Source organism: Anticarsia gemmatalis, chromosome Z (assembly GCF_050436995.1).
Source record: "Anticarsia gemmatalis isolate Benzon Research Colony breed Stoneville strain chromosome Z, ilAntGemm2 primary, whole genome shotgun sequence".
Classification (NCBI taxonomy): domain Eukaryota; kingdom Metazoa; phylum Arthropoda; class Insecta; order Lepidoptera; family Erebidae; genus Anticarsia; species Anticarsia gemmatalis.
Window position 1 is genome coordinate 7737628 of NC_134776.1, and position 24447 is coordinate 7762074.

Consider the following 24447-nt stretch of genomic DNA (forward strand, 5'->3'; position numbering starts at 1 on the left):
AAAATACACTGGCGGATATCAGATATTTTTTTTCTTGTATTTGAAATACCGATACCGGTATTCAGAATCATACAAAAGCTATTACAATATTATTTAGGAATTGGAATAATAAATAAATTATTTATAAAAAGAAAATAAAGATTTTTAATATTTTGTAAACTAAACATTTATTTTAAATATTTTCGAAAACCATTTTTTTTACAGTTGCCGTTCTATTTTATTTTTGTTATAATTCTCAAAAAAAATTACGATATATCTGACTCTATTCTTACTTCATTGTTAATAAATAAACAACATTTAACTTTATTTGGATTTGGAGGGATTATCAAAAAAGCAAACGACTGAGAGTAATTTATGCCGTTGCCCAACAGTGGGACATCGACGTAGGCTAAATCATTTGTTTTTATCCTTTCTCGAAACTAAGTCTGCTTTGAAATGAGGATACAATTACGTACAGTCAACGTCCTAAAGTTTACTTATTTTCGCTTACTTTTACAAAACCTAGAATAAATTATTGAGAAAACCAGGTTTAAATTTGCCAAGCAACTCGTTATACAGTTATTACCCTTCCTAATGTAAGATTTTATAATTGCGCGCCGAGCAAAACTCCTCTGTATTTAAACAATGAAACTCTACCCTGTTGTTACAAACGCTTTAAGTAGATAATTTCTAGCCGTGAGACAGTTGAAATTAAATCTAACTTTCCTTAGAAATTCTACTTTTGTTTATTTATACAACAAAACATACAAATTGTAAACGCAGTAGACAAAGTACACGAACCTGAAACAACTATCTGTGATTTAAATAAATATTTACACGGTGTAGAATATTTTTAACTATATCGTCATAGAAAGAAGGCTTTGATTAACATCATCATCTCAGCCGGGAATCGTCCACTGCTGGACAAAGGCCTCCCCATCGAGCGCCAATAGGGCCGGTCCTGGGCCGCCCTCATCCATCGGACGATTGATTAACATAAAGTAATGTAATTCTTTATGCTTATTGTTAGGACAATAGATTTAAATGAAGCAGGGGAAGTTTTTAAGGATCCGCCAAGCGGCATTCTCTGGTCTCTGCAAAACCCTTCTTCTTTAAGAAGCCATATATTACCACACACTTGTGAATATTGTTTTTTAAAATAGATTCTTCATTAGCGTCGACGTTTTATGTATAAAATCACTTTCAAATAATCGAAGGTACAGCATATATTATTGATGCTTATTATTCAAGCAAATTATTGGTTTATTTTTCACAAGTACTTTATTATGAGCACCTTCGATTTGCAAGTTTTCTAGACAACACGTTGATTTTTACTCGCGTTCAAATAATAACCTATGTAGAGTGGATACTCAGCTCACATACTTTTAAAACAAAAGCAATATAATATTTTTCTCAGGTCAATAACCTGTTATGATTGTTCATCTCTGTTTCGAAACTATTGTAAGCAAAATGAGCAAATAAGAATTTCCATTTACAGCTTTGTAAAAGTATCCCTACTATAGTAAAACTTTAGCTATCGTTTTCTCGTTCATAGCGAAGTTTTCAGACGCTTAAGTATTGAAACAACTATTAATTCTGCAGTTTTATCTTTTGCATTTTTATTGAGTTTTGCAATTACTAAAGAATTTTTAAGTAGAAAGAATGTTAGAACTTCATTTATTCTTCCATCGTATGGTTAGTGGTAAACTTAGTGTCAAAGTTGTTTGAGCGGCACGAAGGTCTTTGACACTTACCCCGTTTCTGAGGTGCATTTAGCGGTAGTTTATCTATTCAATAGCCTTGAAACTCATATAAAAAAATTTAATAAATATTTAAACTGCCGTTAAATGTACCTACTCGGAAACCGGGGGTTAATGGCTGCTTTCTTTATTGATAACAACTATTCAAACGTTCTCCAAAGCTAGGAGACGCTCAGCCTAAATCTGTGATGACCCTGTTAGATTAGCTACTAGCTATAAGCCTCGAAAAAAAAATAAAAAAAAATGTTAAAAATAAAATACTCATAATTTAAATTTAATTTTACGCTAAAATGAATTAGTTTAGTAACATAGATAAACTACTTAATGGCTTAAAGATGTAAGGCCAATACTAGGAAATTAAGTAAGACCTTATGATTAAAGCGCAAGCTTATTTAGAACTATTGAAGAATTTCGAACATTAGTGGAATATTACTTCTACCACCTACTAAAGTTAATGTTGAATTTTACTTATTGTAAAATATCAAACATAATGACTCTTTGACATTTTCTTCATTATTATATAGAATTGTTATTATAATAAGCATAATAAGATATAAACGCTAAGTAGGTAACATAAAAAAGCAATGGAGTCTTATATGGCTTAACTCGTAAAACTATCCTGTTCACTACCGCATATGGGTAATAACTGTTTTACTACAAAAAATTAGACTATTAGGTAGCTCAGGTGCGAAAAATATAAATTTTATAGACTATTTAAATTTTACTTCTTAAACAAATACAAATATTATTCCGATCGCCTATTAAGTTTAAGTCATAAGTATTTTTAATTAACTGTAACTATACAATATTTACAATGACATTTTAAATTATTTACAGCAACAATAAACTAACTACATATACAAATAGATACTGTAACTTACAGAAAAAAAATGATGACTATGATTGGCTGCGGAAAAAAGATGACAACTAGGTACTTGACTGCACTTGGTCAGCGCGTTTCAAGACCTAACTCCTTTTTCAGTACGGGACGAGACCCTTACCCAGCAGTAATGGGTTAAATTTATTTTATTTATTTATACTAGTTGTTAGCTTGTACATTATTGCTTGTATATTTAAAAATTGAATACGTTAGAAACGAATTAAGCATTTAAAATAATCTGTTTCACCCCCGGTTTCTGACTACATTTAACGGTAGTTTATATATTCAATAAGGTTTTTTTGTATTAGTTTTAACGCCATTGAATAGATAAACTACCACTAAATGTACCTGAGAAACGGGGGGAAAGTGTTTCAATCGGTTTTGACGTATACCCGTCAATGAAATTGTCGCGAATCATTAGTACAGCGCCGACATTGTTGGGTTCACCAACTCAGGATATAAAAGACATTGACCCTAAAGATTAACCATAATTTCATGTAGCGGTTCGGGCCTTAGGTACTGTTCGCGACTTCGTTTGTTTTTATAAGATTTGTAGTTTAATAATGTTATAGGTATTGTACTAGGTTATATATCTATATGCTCCATCTGATGTTTAATACAGAAACCAACAAACACAACTATATAAATTACTGGATATTTTAACTGCCTCGGCTTTTTCAGAGTATAACAATTTTAACATACGAATTATATTTTTAAAGTTATAAAAAGACTTCTCTTATACCTTTAGTGGTTTTTGGAGGTTACACTCTATATTCAAGCTCTAATGCATCATCGTGGTTTCTGTATGTATAATAGAAAGTACTTTAAGTGTGTAGGATTTGATTAACCAGCTGTATGTAAAATTCTAAACTGCAATCGATATTCTAAGCTAAAACCCCTATCACTGTTTCAATTTGTCGCTATACCGAAACTCGATTTAAAATTGCATATAAATCCTCCAAAAATTTGGTTTTGAATACGTGAATAAATTGAATACAGACACAGTTTCAGTTGCATATTGATAGGCTTTTGGATAGTCTGTCTAAAAATATGACAAATAGATTTATCACTGAACTATAAAAATATGACGTGTGATAAATAATTACATTTTAGGAGCTTCTTACCAGCTCTTATAGCCCTACCTTTGAAACTGGAGGTAAAATTACCCTCTGTAATCACCATAAAAAAGCATTCGACTTAAAGTAATAAATGATTTAATTTTGATTGAGTAGATAATAAACAGCGCATGTCTAATTTAGCAGCGATGGCCTAAGTCTAAACATTCGCCTCACAGACAAGAGGTCGAACGGCACAGACTAATGAGTGTATTAGAAATAAAATAACTACATTTTAGGAGCTTCTTACCAGCTCTTATAGCCCTACCTTTGAAACTGGCGGTAAATTCACCCTCTGTAATCACCATACAAATATCAGCATTTGACTCAAAGTAATAAATGATTTAATTTTGATTGAGTAAATAATAAACAGCATATGTCTAAATAATAGCGATGGCCTAAGTCTAAACGGTCGAAGATTCGATTCGACACATAGTAATGAGTGTATTAGAAATAAAAATAATTATCGCTTGTCCTAATGATCAAGGAAAATGTCATATTCCTTCTTATTCACGTGCGTGAAAGTTTTTAACATCGTTCTTCAAGGTATGATGTGTCCACAGCCCAGTATTGGTAAGCGTGGTAAAATGGATGCTTAAATTCAGTTTGCTAGGTAAGCTTCATCTTTAAAGACAAAAAAGAGGTGGTTCTCTATCATCTAAATAACGAAAGATTCGTTAATTAAGTGAAATAAAACACCTACTAATAAGCTTAATGAACTAAAATTCATCATGTTATCGAAGGTAATATGTAATATATTAGTAAAAATGTTGTACTCAGTCAAGCGCACATGAACGAACATAATTACTTAATTAGGCGTTCTATTTATTTACCGGTATCATTATATTATTATTATGTTATTATACACTTACATAGATACAGTAAAGAAGACACCTACAGAGAGAGTCCAGTGGTATAAGTTTTCTTCTTAGATGCTAGTGCGTAAAAGTTCAAAACCAAGACAACTACGCTATGCTCTTCAAAAACCTTTTTTTTTTCATATTATAAAGGGCGAACCTATTGCCATTTACGAAGCAGGTCACCGACCTCTGTGCTACTATTAAGATACATTTTTATTATAATTAATAAAAACTACCGACCGCCACAGAAGCAGTCAAAATAGCGTGTCTATTAAAAATATGTAACATTATCACTTGCTTCAACGTCAAAGGAAAACATCTTGACGAAAACTTGCTAGCGTTAAAGTTTCAAATAGTTTTGAAAGTCCTTTAAGCCCTTCTCCCATTACGATACGCCCGCGCGACTCTAGTCTCGGAGACTAGTCGCCACGAAGTATCTCACATACATTTGTATGGAGACTACCAGTATCGTAATGTGAGAGTCTCCATACAAATGTATGTGAGATACTTCGTGGCGACTAGTCTGCGAGACTAGAGTCGCGCGGGCGTATCGTAATGGGAGAAGGGCTTTAAATGTACTCGACGACCGTGGTGGACTAAAACCTATCCCCTTTCTCATTACGAGAGAAGACTTTTACCATATAATAACGTAGTTTTATCGTATCACAAAACATGCAGAAAATATATTTTTGAAAGCGTGGTCGAAGGAAAAGATGTGAGCTTCTAGCAGCTGTTTTATAGCTTAATAACAATAAAACTGTCATTTGATTTGTCAGGTTATAGCTAAATGGCAATATAATGTTCCCTGTCATGTTCATATTACGAACTCAGTTAGTACCGGAGTTAGTTTAATAGTTCGAAGTAAGACCTAATTCGCCAGTCACATTGACGTTAACAGTTCTAGATGTTACCAAGAAGTTATGGTCATGTCACACATTGCTAAGTACTATTATTAGTTTGGCTCCTTAATCAGTGAAAATGTCATCATCATTCATCACCGTACCATTATTCGTAACCGAGGGTGTTGGCAAAGGTGTATGAAATACTACCACGTTCCGCTATTAATAATGTTAGTCCTTTCTAATAGGTAAAGAGATAACTGGTTTAACAGATTTTACTCCAGCCTACTGTTACAATTTATTTTAAATTTGATACAAAAACATTAATGTCTAATAGGTGCCCGACTCAGGAATCGAACCCTCGTGATAGTAGTCGGATATACTACCAACTGCGCCACAGATGCAGTCACCTTACTACCATAAGCGTGACCCGGCAATCAAACCTAGTCTGATACAATACACTATATCAATATGTTAGTTTATCAGAAATCTTGCTTTGACGTGTTATTCAGTGGACTGCCACTCACATATCGCACTCAATCAATCAAGGAGACGCAGCACTGCTATTGTCCGGCCCCCAATTGTCTTAACTCAAATAGACGTGAAGCACTCCCCGATAAACGCCAATACAATATGTTAAATTACTGATGAACCTAGGTATTGTTCGAAGGCAATTTGGCGAGTACTTTATTAGTCTTAGCAGGAACATTGTAGGTATAACTTGAAATTAAAGAGGTAATAATTCGGTTATGGAAAATAAGGATTCCAGTTCGCTAGAGCTATATAAAAATGTAAAATCTACGATCGACGAATCGAACGAATTAACGATCAATATTTGACATTGACGTGAAATGATTTCTTACACGCATCTCAGATACTAAAATTCCGCTAACGAATTTTCTTTTCATTTATTTTGTCTTCATAAAAACTTTCCGTGTTTAAAGTCAATTTTATAAAAACAATAAGTCGAATGGTATTGCGCTTGGCGATAATTTTATCTGGATGTATAAGATAGTTCTCCGTTAGATATTAAATTTTGAACGTGCCAGTAAAAATCTATTGCCAAATTAATTGAACTATGAGCACAAAGGCTTGTTAGTTCACACCTTAGCTTTGATACGGGTAATTAAAAATCGATAGCGCCGTAACAAAGGCAGGGTTTGAAAAGGTTAGTAGAGCTCACTAACTTACAAAGAGCCGGTAAGAGGCTTCAGAAACGTACGAACATGGTTCACTTCTCTTTGCCAATTTCCAGTTGTTATTGGAAAGAATTGTTGGCTTTTGTACGTGTCTTATTTAGCAAGAAATCTTACCTTATGTGACTGTTTTTTTTATATTAATCTGTAAATTAATAAAACACAGTCATCGGCAAGTAAAACTGTATTTATAAATGTTTTTACTATGACGTTTAATGACATATTTAAAATTTCCACTTACATAAAATGTAAGACATTATGTTCAAAATACATAATAATAAATATAGTATCATTAACAAAGGAAAACCTTGTGACTACTAAAAATACAGATAATCACGGAGTATATTTTTTTAATCAATGTTGATTCTCGAAGATGACGATAAGAAATGCACTGAAATAAAAAGAGTATTACTAAGTGAGAAAACAATTCTCAAATGCAGCGTTTTGTAACAATTAATGCTACTAGTAACAAAACAGTTCGTAAAAGTAAAGATTTACAAGTTAACGTGAACCAACCACAACTTTAAAATAAGGCAAATTAATCCTTTCAAACTATTTAAAGAAGGAGAACTTTTTTATTGAATGCTTTTCTAACCATTGAACGTTTGCGCCAAGGAATTCAACATCAAACGCTAGCAAGTTTCCAATGAACTTTTATGTAATTAGTTCATGCGGATTTACTTTAACTTGAATACTTTGATCCTTTTCTGTTCGACGAGAAATACCTTGGTTTTCCTTTAGCGGATATTTTCTTTTAGAACTCACTTTAAAGTTATTTTAAGCACTTAGTTTTTAGATGTGGAAGTTTTTGAAAGTATTTTAACCTGTATCTCGAGTTTTCTTAATAAATTTTATACGAAGTTGCCATAGCTGTAGAATAATAAAAAGTATTTTTATTTGATATAATCTTTTCGTACGTATTATAAATAATTCAAATCATTTATTGCTTACTAAGTTACATACACTAAAATATCTTATATTTAGAATTTTGATAAACTTAGTACCCTTTTAAGGCACAGCAATTTTTTACAAGGTAGAAATAAGGTAAGGTATGTATAGTTTAAACGGAGCAATAGGCTAATTAGAAAAATACAACATCCTTTACTTTGCTATAAAATTACAATCTCTCAATCTGATATAAGTACTAGAGCAGTTTTAGCAGTAATCTCTAGTTTTAATCTGATACATTTTTTAAATAGGAGCCTTAATATCTAGGGATAAACAACAAACACTCCAGCTTTCTAGTGATATCCTAATTAAAGATTATCAAACACAAATGTTACAGTGTAGTAATAAACAAGCATCCCGCCGTACAACACATAATTAACATGTAATTAATGTAATTACGAGTCAATTTTGTCGAATATTATTTCGCTATTAATTACTCTGTGGTTTAATTATCCACATAATCAAGTTGTTATCTACTTTTACGTCGCGGTATGTAAAGAATAATTATAAAATGTAATCATTTTTTAATTAGTTGAGGCCAAACGAGTGAAACTCGATATCGATAATGAATTTTCATATGAAACAATAGTGGAGTTATTAACTGCTCATATTATATTGATTTAGGTTGTTCCGAAAAATCAATTCGTTTTTTGTGGAAACAAAACACAGTTTCTAGCATTTCTTTAAAAATATCACTTTCCTTTACAAAATTTTGTTATTTTTGGTGTAAACCCATCTAAGAGATGTATCATCTTTCAATAAGTCCAGAAATTTTTGCTAAAACATAATTCTATCGTTTTTTTAAAAAAATTATAACAAAATCACTTAGCATCTATTTACCAACATAAAAACATTAAAAATATATGCTAAATTTTTTAACTTACAAGATTTTATCAATAATAACTAATCATAATAATAACGTCTTCATTATCTACGATTTTTTTTGACGGCCCCCTTTGCTTAGTGGTTATGGTTCGTTTTCGGCGTCTGGTTGTACTTTGTGTCCGTTGTATGTATATTTGTAAAAGTGAAGACCAAATCTTAGAGCGGGAGTTATCTTTAAAAAAAATCCAATCTATGGTAACTTATTCTACCAAAACATGTGAACCACTAACAATTTCCGCTAAACGGTTAATCGGTACCAAAGTTTTGATAGAAATAAGCGCGTTTGTTTTATTAATTACTTTTAAAACCTCCCTTTTAACTTTGATCGAAAGTGATAAACTCTGAAACATATTTAATAGGTACAACCTTTGGGCTTGGCCCGTAGCTTCACCCTTTTACTGTACGTTGCAAACACCCCTGTCAAATGCTGCCATAAAGGCCAACTGTAACAGACCCTCAAGTAAAAAGTAATTTTGTAATTCAAACGCACGTTTTAAAATGTCATTGTACATTCGTTGTTATTCTAGCTCGCAAAATTCGGTTTTACAAATTATATAATAAAGAAACTGTTTCTATTGCGCTGTCGGAGCTATTTTTCCACTTTATAGTAGACTAGCTTTCGCCCGCGACTACATCCGCGTGGTTTGCGACTTAGGACAGAATATTAATACAAACTTTTATGTCCTTTTTTATCCCTTTGGAGATAGAATTGATCAAAATCTTAATTGTATATCTTTCTTAGCGGATGCCTGCGTCATAACATCTACCTACATACCGAATTTTGCCCGATCTATCCAGTGGTTTGGGCTGTGCGTTAATAGATCACTATGGCAGTCAGACAGACCTTTGAGTTATGCAAACTTAGATAGATAAAAGATAAGATTTTTGGCATTGGTGAATAAAACAATGCACGATCCAGATGTTCAACATTAAATTAAGTATATCACAGCTCGATGAATGCAAGCAATATGTAGGGGATTTAAAAGGATATAGTAAATTCGATAAACGTTAGTTCAAATATCGAGTAAGGAACTTATACAATCTTATCGCCAAATCCGCATCAACGGGACCGATTCGACATGTCCGTTGTACGCGTCACCAAACGGCTCCCACAAAAGTTATAAGCAACAGGTATGCTTTGATCCCTTAAAATCCGTCTTACAGGAAAATCTTTTAAAACATATTTTTGGGCGGAAACATCCACTATAATATGAAAAGTCTTAAAGTATTAACAGCAACTTTGGTACATAACAAACTATGTATTTATAAACATCTTTATATATTGATCAGTACCATATATTTAAAAATTCTTAAAATATGCAAACCCCGCCGTAGTGGACTCAAAGTCTTACCACTCCCTCGCTCCAAGAAGAGGTTTGCCCAGTTGTGGGACAGACTTCTTCTTGTCAGCACATTTCAGTTTTCTCTTAAAAACAAGCCGTAAAGATAATTTGCCTATTGTTTCAAACAAAACTACACATAAAATTACATTTTACAGTAACAGTTATAGAAGTACCTATCTATTAGGACTGCATAAAAATAAACTTAAAAGTGCTAGACACTAGACGACGATAGAGCCAATAAAATAAATAAAATACATGCTTTTCAATAACCTCTTTCGTTAAGAATGCTTCTGATATTGTTTGCTTCAATAAAAGTACTTAAAATGTCGGTACAATGCATTGGATACAACTGCACGAAGTAAAGCCTCTTATGTCCGCCAAGGAGATTTATTCTCCAGTCACATGACTCTCAACGATACTCTTAAGACGTTCTTTGTTAGCGTCTTTGTTGGATCGCAATTGAATCGCAATATTTATATCTAGGAGAATGATTTTGTTGCATTGGACCGAATAGGAACGGTGAATTTAGATCACATTTGGCCAGTATTTGTTTACCGTACTAGATACCAAATAAATAATTATAATAATAACTGATTATGTCTTCTGGCGCGATTACGAGCACTCAGTACTACATAATAATATATTCTCGCTTCCATAAAAAACTTTTGACGCTGAAAATAACTTAAATATCTTTGTCTCCTTAAATTTTGGGTTGCCATCCAATCACTGTTGATTGTAGATTATCTGTTATTGAAACTTTAAAGACATACTTTAAAATTAATTTACAAATGACAACAACACAAACAAAAAAATCTGCGGATTACAATGCAATGCGGATAATGTATTGTCATAGTGAAAAATCTCGCTGCAACTCACTATTCTTTTGTAACTGAACATAACTGGTAACAACATGTTAAAACAGTTTTTTTTTTCAAGTTGGTAATCGTGTCTTCAGACAATTTTAACTACTTCTACACAAGGCTGACCACTCTTCACAAGGGGGAATTTTATTCAAATATTCTTTTGAAAGCGAAGGGTCACACTATGACCTCATAATCCAAATGTACTGCTACTACAGACCCCTTTATGCGAGCTACAAACAAAATTAGCACAAGGACATCTTAAACTTGATTTGATCATTGTACAACGTCTTGCTAACAGATGTTTTTGCTTCGAAGAAGAATTTAATATAAGCGGCCTTCGAACTCTTTCAATAAAAATAATGAGTTTAATAATATGACAGTGTTTTTTCAGTTTCTACCTAGTTGCATATGGATTTTTTAACAACACTTGCGTAATCTGAACTTTTATTTGTGAAGCATTTTCGAATGTCAATGTCTAAATTCTTGATGGTATTTTCGCTGATTGAAAAATGTCACATAAGTAAGCATCGTGTATGAATTTAAACTGCCGACCCATTTTTCAAAGGATAAAAATTTCTGCAAGCACTTTTCTTAACTTTTTAAATCATGTAGATATATAGTACACACTTTTACTTTTTAAATTAAATATTGTTCTTGAGTCGCGCGACTTCTGTTTCGTATGGGATCGGAACCACGACCTCCTTTAACGTTCAAGAAAAAGCATGACGCTCATTTGTCCACCGCGCCACAGAGGCCGTTATAATATTGAATAAGACCCCTATATTTTATGCCTCCACAATTCGCACTAGTGTTGTTAATGTGCTCCAGATTATGCGCATCCAATTGGCATTGTTCCAAACAATGAGTTACAGCTTTAAACGTCCGGAAAGAAATTTCAAATAACGTAGTTTTCTGATAAAAGCTGTTATAGCCTAACACAAATATTATATATTAAAATATATTAAATAAATAAATAAATTTGACCCCTTACTGTCCCATGCTGGGCAAGGGTCTCCTCCCGTAATTAGGGAGGAGTTAGGCCTTGAGTCCACCACGGTAACCGATTACGGATGGGGACTTACATACCTTTAAAAAGTGTTTTAAAGAACTCTCAGGCTTTTCCGTTGGAAAAAGTGATCATTATTTCTATTACGCACATAACTTCGAAAAGTCATTGTTTTGTTGCCTCGGGCTCGAACCGGCAACCACTTGCGTAGGAGGTACCAACATAAACCACTTGGCTATCACTGTTCAAAAAAAATATTATGGATCACAAAAATGCTTGAACTGATTCTGAAACTCTGGGTACAAGTCTTCTCCCAAAATATGCGAGGGCTAAGTCCTTAAAATGGTTGGATCAAAGAAAATTGCGTAAATTATTATTGAAAAAATATAATAAGAGGTAGTATTGTACCATAATCCCTATATTAGAGATATTTATTTCACAGAATAAAACTATATTTAGTTTAGTTTTACGTAATACGTCTTACTTTTTAACTTAAAATGTTTTACTTTGAATTCGTAAGAAGTAATAGAAATATCACAAATCTTTGTCTAAGTATAAACTCATCTACTGCATAGGTACATACTTTTCCAATGGGCTAAGAAGGTAGAGACTAAAGAACACCCCCAGCTACGATCTCACAAACTTCTTTTGCTCCATTCACATCCACACATGTCATACATTCACATAGAACACAGTAGTATACTAACTAGTATGTAACTTAATCACGCTCTTTGGATTATTATCTCGTATATATATAACAAGCTAATGCATTGTCCTTGAGGCCATAGTGCCGCGTCATATGGCCTTATTATCTGCCATTACTGTAACCCGTTTTATTACCGCGCTAAGTGCACTATGAAGTTCACGGCCATATCTCTATTGTTGAAGGGGTAGATGAAAGCCTTGTGACATATATTGTGCTGTTATAAAGTGTTAGGTTTAAATAAACTACAGTTCGTTGTTAGATCTAGTGCAATATTTAAAGAAAAATAAAGTGATATGTTTCAAAGCAAACTGTTTCTTTGTGCTGTAAAATTACAAAATGTTTCTGTATAATAATATAATTCTTTTATTTAAGGAACCAGATCTCGGGTAACTTTAAGGTCGAAGAAACTAAATTTGGGAATGTCTTTCAGAAACTTACAGGGATTCAGACCCTGTATGTTGATCTAAGATGCTGTACACCAAATATATTGTTATCTTAAGTCTGTTTGAGCGTCCCACTACTGGGCATGGACTCTGCCTCGTTCTTTCCAAATTGCCTCACCGGTGGCTTTTTCTGAACGATCATTCCGAAATGCGTCCATGTCATGTGCTCGATGCGTCTCCCAATTATCTTATCCCATAAATAAGAAGGTTAGGTTAAGCCATGTAGATATCTATTGCATTAAAATGTAGCTAAATAGAAAGATTGGAAAGCCTAATAAAGTTTAATTGAAACAAAACGAAGCGATTTATTCGTTTCGGTGATCAAAGCTTCAAGCGTACCACTAATTACTATGCGTTGATTTGCCTACTAGCTAATGATACGGGATTTCCCAGCATTAGCCGATAGCAAGTCCCACCACAGGCTATTTTAGCAGGCAATTTAATTAACATTCAGCCATTTAGGGTTTATCCATTACGGTGGCAATTGGTCATTAGCTATGCAACCTTTGAACAAAGCGATCAATGAAAATTCCACTGGTTGGTTTTTCTAGTTCAACAAATCTCTTCATTTATACACGTTTTACATATCAATCTCACCCTTAAAACTGAGCATTGTTTATTTTTTACTAAGCACTACATAGGCATATTAGTTGCGTATAAAAATCGAGCCCTCGAATCTGAGCATTAATAAGCTAATTTACATTTTGTCTTATTGCCTAATTGCTTACTAAAACCACTTAAAGTATTTTTCATTATTGTGATTAATTTAATGTTGAAACTATAACCAAAAACATGTCTTCATAGCCATTAAAATTGAATAAGAAAATAGACGAAATAAGAAAAAATAGACGAATAAGAAAAACACATAAATAATTACGTTACCATTGAAATTGTCTAACTTCTGTTAAATACCTTTCCAATGTCTTCATAATAATTATAAATAACAACTTATTTTTTAAGGTAAATTACTACTTACTATGATCAACACAACAGCTCACAGTTTAATAGTACAAGAAATTCTAGTAATCCTTAATCGAATCGAATATCTTAAAGGAATCTTTGCTCATCGATCCTTCATTAATATTACATAAGAACGTCCGTCGAGTCCACTCTAACACTCTATACATATTTAAAATAAACCTAGATACGAAACGAAATTGCTTTAGATTGCTAGCTTCGTTCCAGTGCACATGAATATTTTAAACAATGCTGTTCTACAGGAAATACAGGGACTAATGTCTTAACAAAGCTATAAGAATCTGTCTAATAGTTGCAGTACTTAAAAGTACTATAAAAACATGTCTTTTGGTGACATTTTTTCACATAAAATCAAGCCTTCTTCTCGTACAGAACAGAGAATTTTATCTCATTTTATAATTGAATGTAAATTGCAAGCAGTAGTTAAATGGTCAAGTAGAGTTCGTTCGATACTCGCGATTAAATCAAAACAAGAAGGTTTTTCTGTTACCAATTCAAAATTTCTTATATTTTTATAATATATTGTTTTTGAAATACCATTCATGCCTAAATAGTTACTTGTATCACTCAAGAAAAAATCATGTATAAATCTCGTTTCATGAAAGAGATATCCAAAAATAAAATTTTTTTGGACATCTGTTTCGCAATCGCTTTTCGATTCAATATTTTAAATTTTTACCATATTGTACAGCATAAAACACAAAATTTCATCTATAAAAAAACATAAAATCATCGTTATAAATGTTAGTTTTCCATTTTATAGACAAACGACATCAACGCGATGCAAAACTAGCAAATTATTCATGCAACGCCATCTCGACGCTGTCACTTGAACTATTAAATAAATACAGGTTGCACCTGAACTGTCTCCCTAGTTTCCGCTATCGTTCATAGATGGCACACCAATGCTCAAACGTTTATTTTGCCTATACAAATGGAATTTTTGGAACATTACGTTAAACCTTAGAGAAGTACATAATATTAGACTACTTATTTTCGAAATTTAGTACCGTATTCTTCAAAAAAATACTTGAAGTAATTTATTTTGGAAAAATAAGTATAATGTTAAGAGCTACTAATACAGAAACGATTTGGCCCTTAATACAAAATAATACACCAATTATATTTTTATGTGGCTGATTATATATCGGATTGACCCAATTTAGATAAAAATAGGGCAACAGCTATCTTTAACTTTCTTTGTAAAAGAAATGGAGTACCGTATTGACTAATAATAATATAATTATAGTCAATAACTGGTTGGATTGAATGAGTCTGAGAAAAATATAGCTGATTAGTGACATTCAATAAAGTTCTTTGAAATAAAAATAATTAGGTAGTCTCTTACGATACTACACGTGTATGAAAGTATCTCAATAATTTAAGAATAAATTTAGCGTATATATTACCATCCTAGATTTGTTTCCAGGAAGGAAAGAAGAGTTAAACCTAAGGTCGAGTGCGATTTAGCATTAGAAATAAAAGTATTAAATTTTAAAAAAATGAGTACGTTATTGAATATCTTAAAAAGTGTAGACTACTTATTAATTGAGATTGAATGTACATTCATGAATTTATTTGAATAATTCTAACTCTACGCACTCGCACTCTCCTAGGCACAGTCGTAATCGTGGTTGTCGTAGCAGCGGGCGACGTAGCAGTGGCAGTCGTAGCAGAGGCTGTCGTAGCAACCACTTCAGACAAGACGCTACGAACGTTGTCATTTTTATGGCGACATTTTATAAAAAAATGAGAATATCGTCAGAATTACAAATTAAATTATATCATCAATATATTTTATAACATCTATGTAAGGGTTGAAACAAAATGGTAGGTACATAGTGAGAGCTAGTTTTATCTTTGGTTGATTTACTTTATTATTGATACATATTATGTTTTTTATTTGTTGTTATTACATATTATGTTATTATCTTAAAAACATCCTATACACATAGCAGTTTCAAAGGAAAAAAAGTCTTAACTTAGGCCGTAAGAACTGCACAAAGCTAATTAAAGCATATTAAACATGTTCAAAACTTCAAATACCTTTGAAAGGGAAGACGCTAAATATTTTCGTGTGAACTCGTTGGAGGTACTAAGTCGAATCTTTTCGTACAAAGGCAACGCGAAATATAGAAGAATCTTTTGTCAATACTTGTAGTTTTTGTTCTGTATCACTACTGTGTGAGAATAGAGAATACATTGAAAAACAATGTTTCTATCGATTCACTCTTGTGTTTTTCCGAAACTAATGGCGATCCGAATGGCGCGATTCTCTACAATTAAAACCATCGAGTATCGAGAGTTTGTCATTTAAAATATACTGAAAAAATAGTTCCTGCGGAGCCCGCTAGGAGTCTTCGTGCAATCGCTTCGCTGATCAGGTTTTCGTGCGAATTATCTCGATAGCCAGCCTGTTGTCGTTAGTCAATAGTGATTGAGAATCGAGCTACTGTGTAGCATTGAACCAGTTATACTTATGTTCTCTTTCTTATTATGAATGATGTTCCCAATTGTTACGAAATACAAAGTTGGCGAATACGTCCAAAAGTTGGTTCAAATATACATATATGTGCCGTATTTCAATTAAACTCGTTCCAATGTTACCGATCGCGATTCATTGTACAGAGACTCTTTTACATTTAGCTTTGAACATTTAAACCGAGTTAAAATGTAACCTTTGTAAGCATTCCTTGCGTTCGATTCTCATTCATACTTGGTTGAAATGTTCGCTGTAACAAGGAACTTTCGCTGCTAACCACATTAATTATTGTCTGTAATATTCCAATAGACGATCGAGAATTTCTTTTTTTTTCAGTTTTCCTATCTTAATTTCAGTTTCTTGTCAGTTCTTTTTATTGGCCTTAACTTCCGAATTGGCAATAAATTAACCTTGTGTATTTTTAACAATAATAAGTGCCTGCATTTGACGTAATTAAATGTTTTGATTTTGATTGTGAACTACAATCGCTATCTCATATATTTTAGAACGAAAATCATCTTAATAATAAAAACATAACATAACATTAGGCAAATAACACTATTATTCTATGCTAGCTTACGCCCGCTACTTCGTCATTCAGAAAAATGATTTCCCGTGGAAGTATTTTATGATTTAATCTAGGTTATAAACTATCTGTGTATACAATTTCACTAAAATCCGTTTCTTAGATTGTTTGCACAAGAGTTACAAACATTCTTACATACATACATCTATAATTCTATACTCACAAACTTTCGCATTATTTGTAAGTATACTGTTATTATATTATTAGTAAAATAAGATTACGCAACACTACATGTGAATAAAACCTCAAGTACCAATTTAACTCTATTTGTCCCACTTCTTCGCGTCAGTTGTCGAGGTCCCTCAACATTGCTATAACAATAGGTCAGGTTAAAGACCTCTGGTCGTTTGAGCAAATAACAAATGATCGTCTTAGTTCACATCTGACCTTCTCCTTGAACTACACAATGTCGAAACGTAGGTCAAGATATTATTTGTTCTATAACCACTAGCGACTTTCATTGTAGTTTATATTTAGGAATTGGTCAAAAAGGGTTGTAGTTTTATCCGTCACCTTCGAGAAAACATGAATACTTAATTAATTTTAACGTTGGAAGTATATGGCGAATATTGTATTAATTGGGATGTAATTTCACATTGGGAAGCTGTATCATGCGAAATGATGTCCTTCATTAAAACATATTTTCACCCGTTAATAATTATTTGACATAAAAATGAAGTCGTTAAAACACACAATTTATTACGTAAGACGAACATACACTTATCTTGGAGCGCTTGACGTTTCGGCGAAGGTTACAGTATCGAAAGTTTAAAATTAAAGGTTGACCACAATGTGACCACATTATTCTTATATCTCTGGCTTCTCCTACGGAAAAAGGCATGATTTTATATATGAACAGCCACGGTGTGACCCAAATTTGTACACAAAAGCGAGTCTATCAAATACTCATGATAAATTTCTTCAACAGGTAAGCCTCCGGACCTCCTGGCCTTCGCGATCTCTCTCCTCATGATGTTGGTCCTCGTCGCTGGGGTGCGAAAGTCGTTGTTCTTCAACAACGTACTCAATGCCATCAACCTCAGCGTATGGGTGTTCATCATGACGGCTGGATTATTCTACGTCGACATACGGAATTGGACTGAACACAACGGATTTCTGCCTTACGGATGGAGCGGCGTAAGTAACTCCTTATGTACTTTAAATAAACTTAATCAGCTGTATTTATGACCCTAAGAAGAGCGTTGAGTAGCGTAGACTAGTATTAGAGGTAGCACATATTGTAAACGTTTGTATACAACGGTACATAGGGTTATACTGAGTTTTGCTGTCTATAATTTCAGTCCTTATAATACATTTATTTTATAAAAGTAGGTTAGCCTACAGGTTTAATATCAAGGGCAAGCTATCACATACCAAACAATAATCGAGAATATTCTATCAGACGATGAAAGACAAACAGTATTTCGGCCGGATAGACCGCAAAATATCGTAGAATTTCTCCACATCGCTGACTGTAAACGTGTCATTCTAATCCCATATTTTAAAAAGTTAAACGGTCGTGTTAACGTTAAACAAACCAACAGTATTGGCCCATGAGTTTCCGACTCCGGGGTCACCTAGATATGTCTCTGCAGCTGTACAGTTCCAAGTTCGTATCCCAGTTTTAAATTGTACCACTCGCCTCATTTGAAGTGGGAAATGTACAGTTTAGAAGCAACAGATGTTGCTAGCCGAGTGTGAAACTAATATGTATCGATTCTAAGACGTGAGGCGAAGTCTTGACATAGATTGCCATGATTAGGACGTGCTTTAGTTGGTATTCTTTTATTTATCTATACATATAGAAGTGGGATGGAAAGGCTTAGTGTCAGAGTGATCAATAGCCCGATTCTCTACTACTATCGACTACCGACAATCGACCTGTCATCGAGAAATTTTGTATGAAAATCTGATCAGCGCCTCTGACGGGCGTCGTAGAAACTTTTTTGGCAGTACATTCTAATTGTCAAAATTTCGATAGCTAGCCGGTTGTCGGTGGTCGATAGTAGTAGAAAATCGAGGTACAGGATGCATGATTAATGGAGAATGAATGGGGAATGGCATGAATCAGAAAGAGAGGGGGACGATAGGACGAGGGTGGAAAGGAGAGAAGAAAATTTAAATATACAAGAGAAATACAATTTCTTTAAACAATTTCAAAGCCTGGTTCTAGAGTCTGGTTTATTTGCTAGTCTACATTGTTCACTTGCGGCAAAGACAGTAACGAAATTTTATATGTAGCTTCGGTAGTATTTCTAGAATTCCAAACTACAACATCGCCTTCGTTCAAGACTGATTGAACAATGTTTACTTAACACTTTTCCTGATATATTAGAATGCTGAGCCACTTTTCCTCTCAGATATTTTTGTATTTATTTTGAAACCAACTTGATAATAAAAATAGTCTAGTAGTAGTCATTCTAGTCAAATATGAATTAAATGGGATCAATTAGTCGTTCAATCATGTCGAGCTCTCATTAACGTAAAATTCCCATCAATTAAAGTTCGCGATATACTGAAAATGAGGTTGTAAAATATAATTATAATTATTTCGAAACTCAAAATAATTAAATTATCTTTTGACTATCAGCATACAGTTAATTATTCAGTTCTTTGAGCAATAATAAAATGAGACCACTAATTGATCAGTGATTGAAATTTAAAAGTAATTAATGATGAACGAACATATCACTGAAAATTATGAGCTTGATACGCAGAATAAAATATTATACCTATCACGAAATAACATTTTTGGTCTATGTAATTCATTTCAGTTATATTTTCTTTCAGAAGACTTCAAATAAATAATGTTATTATTAAAATTTCTTTTAAAATTTAATTACACCAGTAATAGCATTCATTTTTAATCGACTTAAGAAAGGAGAAGGTTTTCAATTCGACTGTATTTTTTTTGTTTGTTACCTTTAACTTTTTATATAATTAGAAAGATGTTAAATTAGATGACAACTAAACTCACTTTTTCCAATTTCTTGGAGTACGCTTAAAGAAGCAGCGATCTGGCCTTTTATCTTTTCGAAACTTCGACATTTCCTATTATTTACGTTTGGTTTTTTTAAAAGCTTATACCTACTAATGCAAATCATAAAAACCAGTTTAAATTCAAACTGCGACAGGACATTAACGACACGTAACAATCAATTACCAAAGTCATTACTCATATTCGATGTCGTAAATAATGTCAATAATATGATAACTAATGGATTAAAAGCTAAATTGCAAACACATTACGGGCTGGGTATGGATGAAATAATGAATACGTCAAACATTAGCTGCAGTGTTTGTTGCTTATGCAGAAAGCTCGCTAAGTTGAAGCGTTTGATACGACAAAGGAGTAAGTTACACAGAGGAGTTTGAAAGTGTGCTCTTCGACAAGACCACAGTTCGGGAGTGTAAGGTAATAGTGGGGAATAGTTTCAAATCCTGATAAACCGGTCAATTAGCGGCAAACTTTACGCTTGTTTCTTGAGATGGCGAACTATCGTTGGGTTACGGCATGTTCGGTTACAAGTTAGAAGTTTGGTTTGTGTTAGTGCAGTGAAAGACCATACCTGTTTCTGATCAGGGAGGTTATTGAATATAAAAGGAGTTGCGCTTTAAGTTCATATTTTGCGCCAATCAATTTGAGAGCTAAACAATCTTTAACAATGTCGATCAGCTAAAAGCGTTCATTGATATTTGAGAAGGCTTAAAAAGGATATCAACTCTCACATACCATTTAATGTCTGTAAAAGGCTAGTAATTATCATTATTCTGGCTCTTTTATTAAGATTTCAATTATGATCTTAATACGATTTTAGGACTTCTTAAACTCTTTTGCTAAATAATCTAGTAATACCTTTTCAAGAATATGTTAAAATGTTCCTAATTATTAATTCCAAACGTATGTTAAAATTCGTTTCTATTGTCCCCAGGTCTTCAGTGGCGCCGCGACCTGCTTCTACGCCTTCATCGGTTTCGATATCATCGCGACGACCGGTGAAGAAGCCAACAACCCGAAGCGGTCCATTCCGTTGGCTATCGTGTGTAGTCTCGGAATAATCTTACTGGCCTACGTTAGCAGCTCTATGATGCTAACGCTTATCGGTGAGTAATTTTCTCATTTCTTTAAGGAATAGTACTATGAAGTGTTCTTTTCGCAAACATCACTACTGAGTAGAAGTTCGTAACGCGTTCGCAAACTTTTAATATTAGTTTTGTGTGTGTTAGATTGTTTGTTACAATATTTGGGCATTAGGACCATGATGTATGATTGATGATTGAGATTTATAAGGAAAGAAGACTAAAAATACTGATTGCTTTATAAATTTAGTTGTCGTAATCTCTAGTTTTGTACCTCTGCGATCCTCGTTGGTGTTGGTATGAGTGAGTGTTAGAAGCGAGGAAAAAAGGAATGAATGTCAATATAAATACAGAAGCATCTGCACTCATTGAATTGTATGTTTGTTGTTACTATGAAAAATTGAGTAACAGCGTGGGATGTAATCATTGTGGTTTGGAAAAAAAAATTATTTTCATTGAGAAATGTCTATGATTTGAAAATATTTAGAGGTTTGATCATGCAAAGAGCATTAATTTATATGGAAATCGTAAGACAAGATGTTTGAATGCAAACGAAGCACGAGAAGTTTATAACGATGTGTGCAAGTGGCTTATTTTAGTGTCTCAACCCCCGAGAACAAAGCGTGATTTTACGTATGAATGTACTGAATGGTTAGCTGTTTTCATGTAATAATTTAAATACAATTGAGAAGGGAATTTTCTTTAGCAATTAGGCTTGTAAACTGCTCTTTGATTAACAATATATTTTCAAGATTATTAAATTATTCAAAACTTAGGCTCACGCCAACGACGCTCATAAGTGAAAAGAATGTGCCAGTGAGTACTATTCCTTACGAATCATATTTCCTATTGTATATATTTTTTTTATTTAACTGTATTTTTCAGCATATTATTACTTTAACGCAATTTTTACGTACCAGTTTATTTTACGGTTCATTATCTAACGTATTTTATACATTTACGATGACTTTGTATCGAGCACATGTGCAAGAACTTCATTAGGATAAGAAATTTCTTCCGAAATACAGCTTAATATATACAATGAAATTGTGACAACGTCAACGACCATAGTGAAACTGATAAATGGATATGTAGGTATCTCTGACGATTAAAGACTACTACGATAACCGATTAATGTACCACGTACATCTTAAGGCATAATTACTGGAACTGGTTATTTTACTCGTCCGAACACGAAAAAAATAACAGCAGTTGGCGTATAACCCACAAAGTCTTGGAGATATCGTATCAACGAAACTATTGCTTAAGAAAATCGTAAATAGATTATCACGAACGTCGTTAGATGGCCTACGAAGTTACTTCAATGGTGAAGAAAAATGATGCGAGAAGAGATCTTTGATATTTTTAAGGAAAGAAGAACGCATTCCATCAGACGCAGAGTATTAAACACCTTGAAGTGTATCGCTCAGTGAGTTTGGTTTTCAACTCAGAAAGTGGACGGCTAAATATTGAGATAGGAATCATAAGTGCAAGGAATCTTGTGAACTTAGACGACGACATAAAACCTTGTAAAAGTTATTAATAAGGTGACCAAAAGTCCTGTTTGGTGTCTGGTTGTTCAGTTGACTGGGTATCCCCATATATCCAGCTAAAACAATAATATTCCGCTTTAGGGTAACTTATCCCACTTTTCGGGGACGAAGTGTACGTTTCCGTATTATTTTAGACAGTGTCATGAGATAGTATTTTCTTGATCCAAAGGGATTTCGATTGATAGTTACTGCACAATGTTAGGTATCTGTTCGTACACTTCGTTACTATACTTTGGCTGTTTAGAGACTGTGTGCATTACTATACTGTATGACCAAGTAGAGTGATTATTCATTTAAAATTTGCTGCAGTAACAGTTCTCCCGGCGCGGCGCCTGCTAGAGGCTGATCAAACTGTCATACAAAATTTTTAGCTAGCCGTTTATCAATGGTTCATTGGCCGGTGTCGTTCAATAGTTTGTTAGCCAGAAATATACGAAAAGAAATATAAACTCTATGGCAAACAGACTTTTGTTCTCGCCAGTTAGTTTTAACAAGCAAATATTTTTAGGATTGGGAACAACCGTCGGCAAAACAATAAAAAAATATCTATCAAGAGAGGCCTTTTGACAAATTGTTCGCAATATATTGGCACCAAATATTGTTCTGCAACACAGACAGAGAGTCGAGTGCAGTGTTCGATTTTTATTCGCCCAGTTCCGTTGTTTTCCTAGAGAGAATAGCGGAAATCCTACTAATACACCGCTGGAAGTTCGGATTGTATACCTTCCTTTAACACTAGTTATGAAATACGAGTAGGAGTGTTAGAAAATACTATCTATAATCACAAAATAGGTCAGAAAAATCTAAAAGCAATCGGTAAAATGTTGAACCGTCCCTTGAGTGCTGGGATATCCGGCATAGAAAATATATTATTATTTTGTTTTAATTGTTGCGCGCACTGTTAATTATAATCCAAAAGGAAACCATTGGCTTTGTATCTGATATTAATTTCGGTAAAATAAAAAATATGAAACTTGCTACTACTCCTCTGAAAATATATTTTAATCAAATTAATCAATTTGCAATTACACGAAAGGCAAAATAAATTATTTGTAGTGTCAACTCAGCACTTTTATACTCACACGGTTTTATAAGAATATTTTAAAGACAATATTGCTTAGCAATGAGCTCGGGTTACCTAGTAATTATCTTATTTTTTATAAACAATTATACAATTAACATATGTATTGGTTTCAAATTTCACACATTATTGTTACATTATAAGTTCTTCATTTAGTGTTAATATTGAAATTTCAATTAGAAACTTTATTTTTAATATATTACGATACTTTGCGAGAACACGATAGTGTAAATTGTATTATTTTAAACATAAAGAACCATCACTACACAAAAAAGTTACTATCGTCTAAATTGTATAGATAAACTTTTAAATATTATCAATTTTACAATACATATTCGTACAAAACTACAAAAGAAAGTTGTAAAGCGTTTTTTAATCGACCGTGACAGGACTCGAACCTGCAATCTTCGGATCCGAAGTCCGACGCCTTATCCATTAGGCCACACGGTCATGTAACATGTAGTTCAATAAATGAATCAGTTAGAGAACCAATTGTTTTCTTGCGAGGGGAGCGAGCTCGTTTGCCAAGTCGCAAAAAATAATATAGTGGTACAAATCCCACATACTTACATATTATGACGTGGGTCTTATTTCTAAAAATATGCAATTGTGTATTTTAACCATTATTCTATACACTGAGTTTCAATCAAGGTGATGGTAACATACGTTTCGTCAGAGCTGCAATGCACTTGAAAAATGCTTCTTCTTCTTCTGTCGTGTCAACGACTCACCATGATGTTACCTAAGCAATTGTTGACCAGTACCTGGCAACCTCAACTGCTTTATCCGTCGCCAAGTTGCTAAAAAATGCTAATGTTGCTTTTTCACTTGGAAGTAAAAAATATTTCGCCAGGTAGTCAAATG

The 24447-nt window shown here is 33.3% G+C and overlaps 1 protein-coding gene and 1 non-coding gene across 4 annotated transcripts in view; one reads left to right on the forward strand and one right to left on the reverse strand.

Moving 5' to 3' along the window:
• LOC142986377 (solute carrier family 7 member 14) overlaps positions 1-24447 on the forward strand; it is a 229566-nt gene that overhangs the window by 115617 nt on the left and 89502 nt on the right. For all 3 annotated transcript variants that reach the window (XM_076134848.1, XM_076134850.1, XM_076134849.1), the window contains exons 7-8: positions 17798-18006; positions 20802-20973. In XM_076134848.1, the coding sequence (XP_075990963.1) occupies positions 17798-18006; positions 20802-20973 (381 nt within the window). The remainder of the gene's footprint in view (positions 1-17797; positions 18007-20801; positions 20974-24447) is intronic.
• TRNAR-UCG (transfer RNA arginine (anticodon UCG)) lies at positions 23961-24033 on the reverse strand. Its single transcript has one exon. It is a non-coding gene; the product is annotated as a tRNA-Arg (tRNA).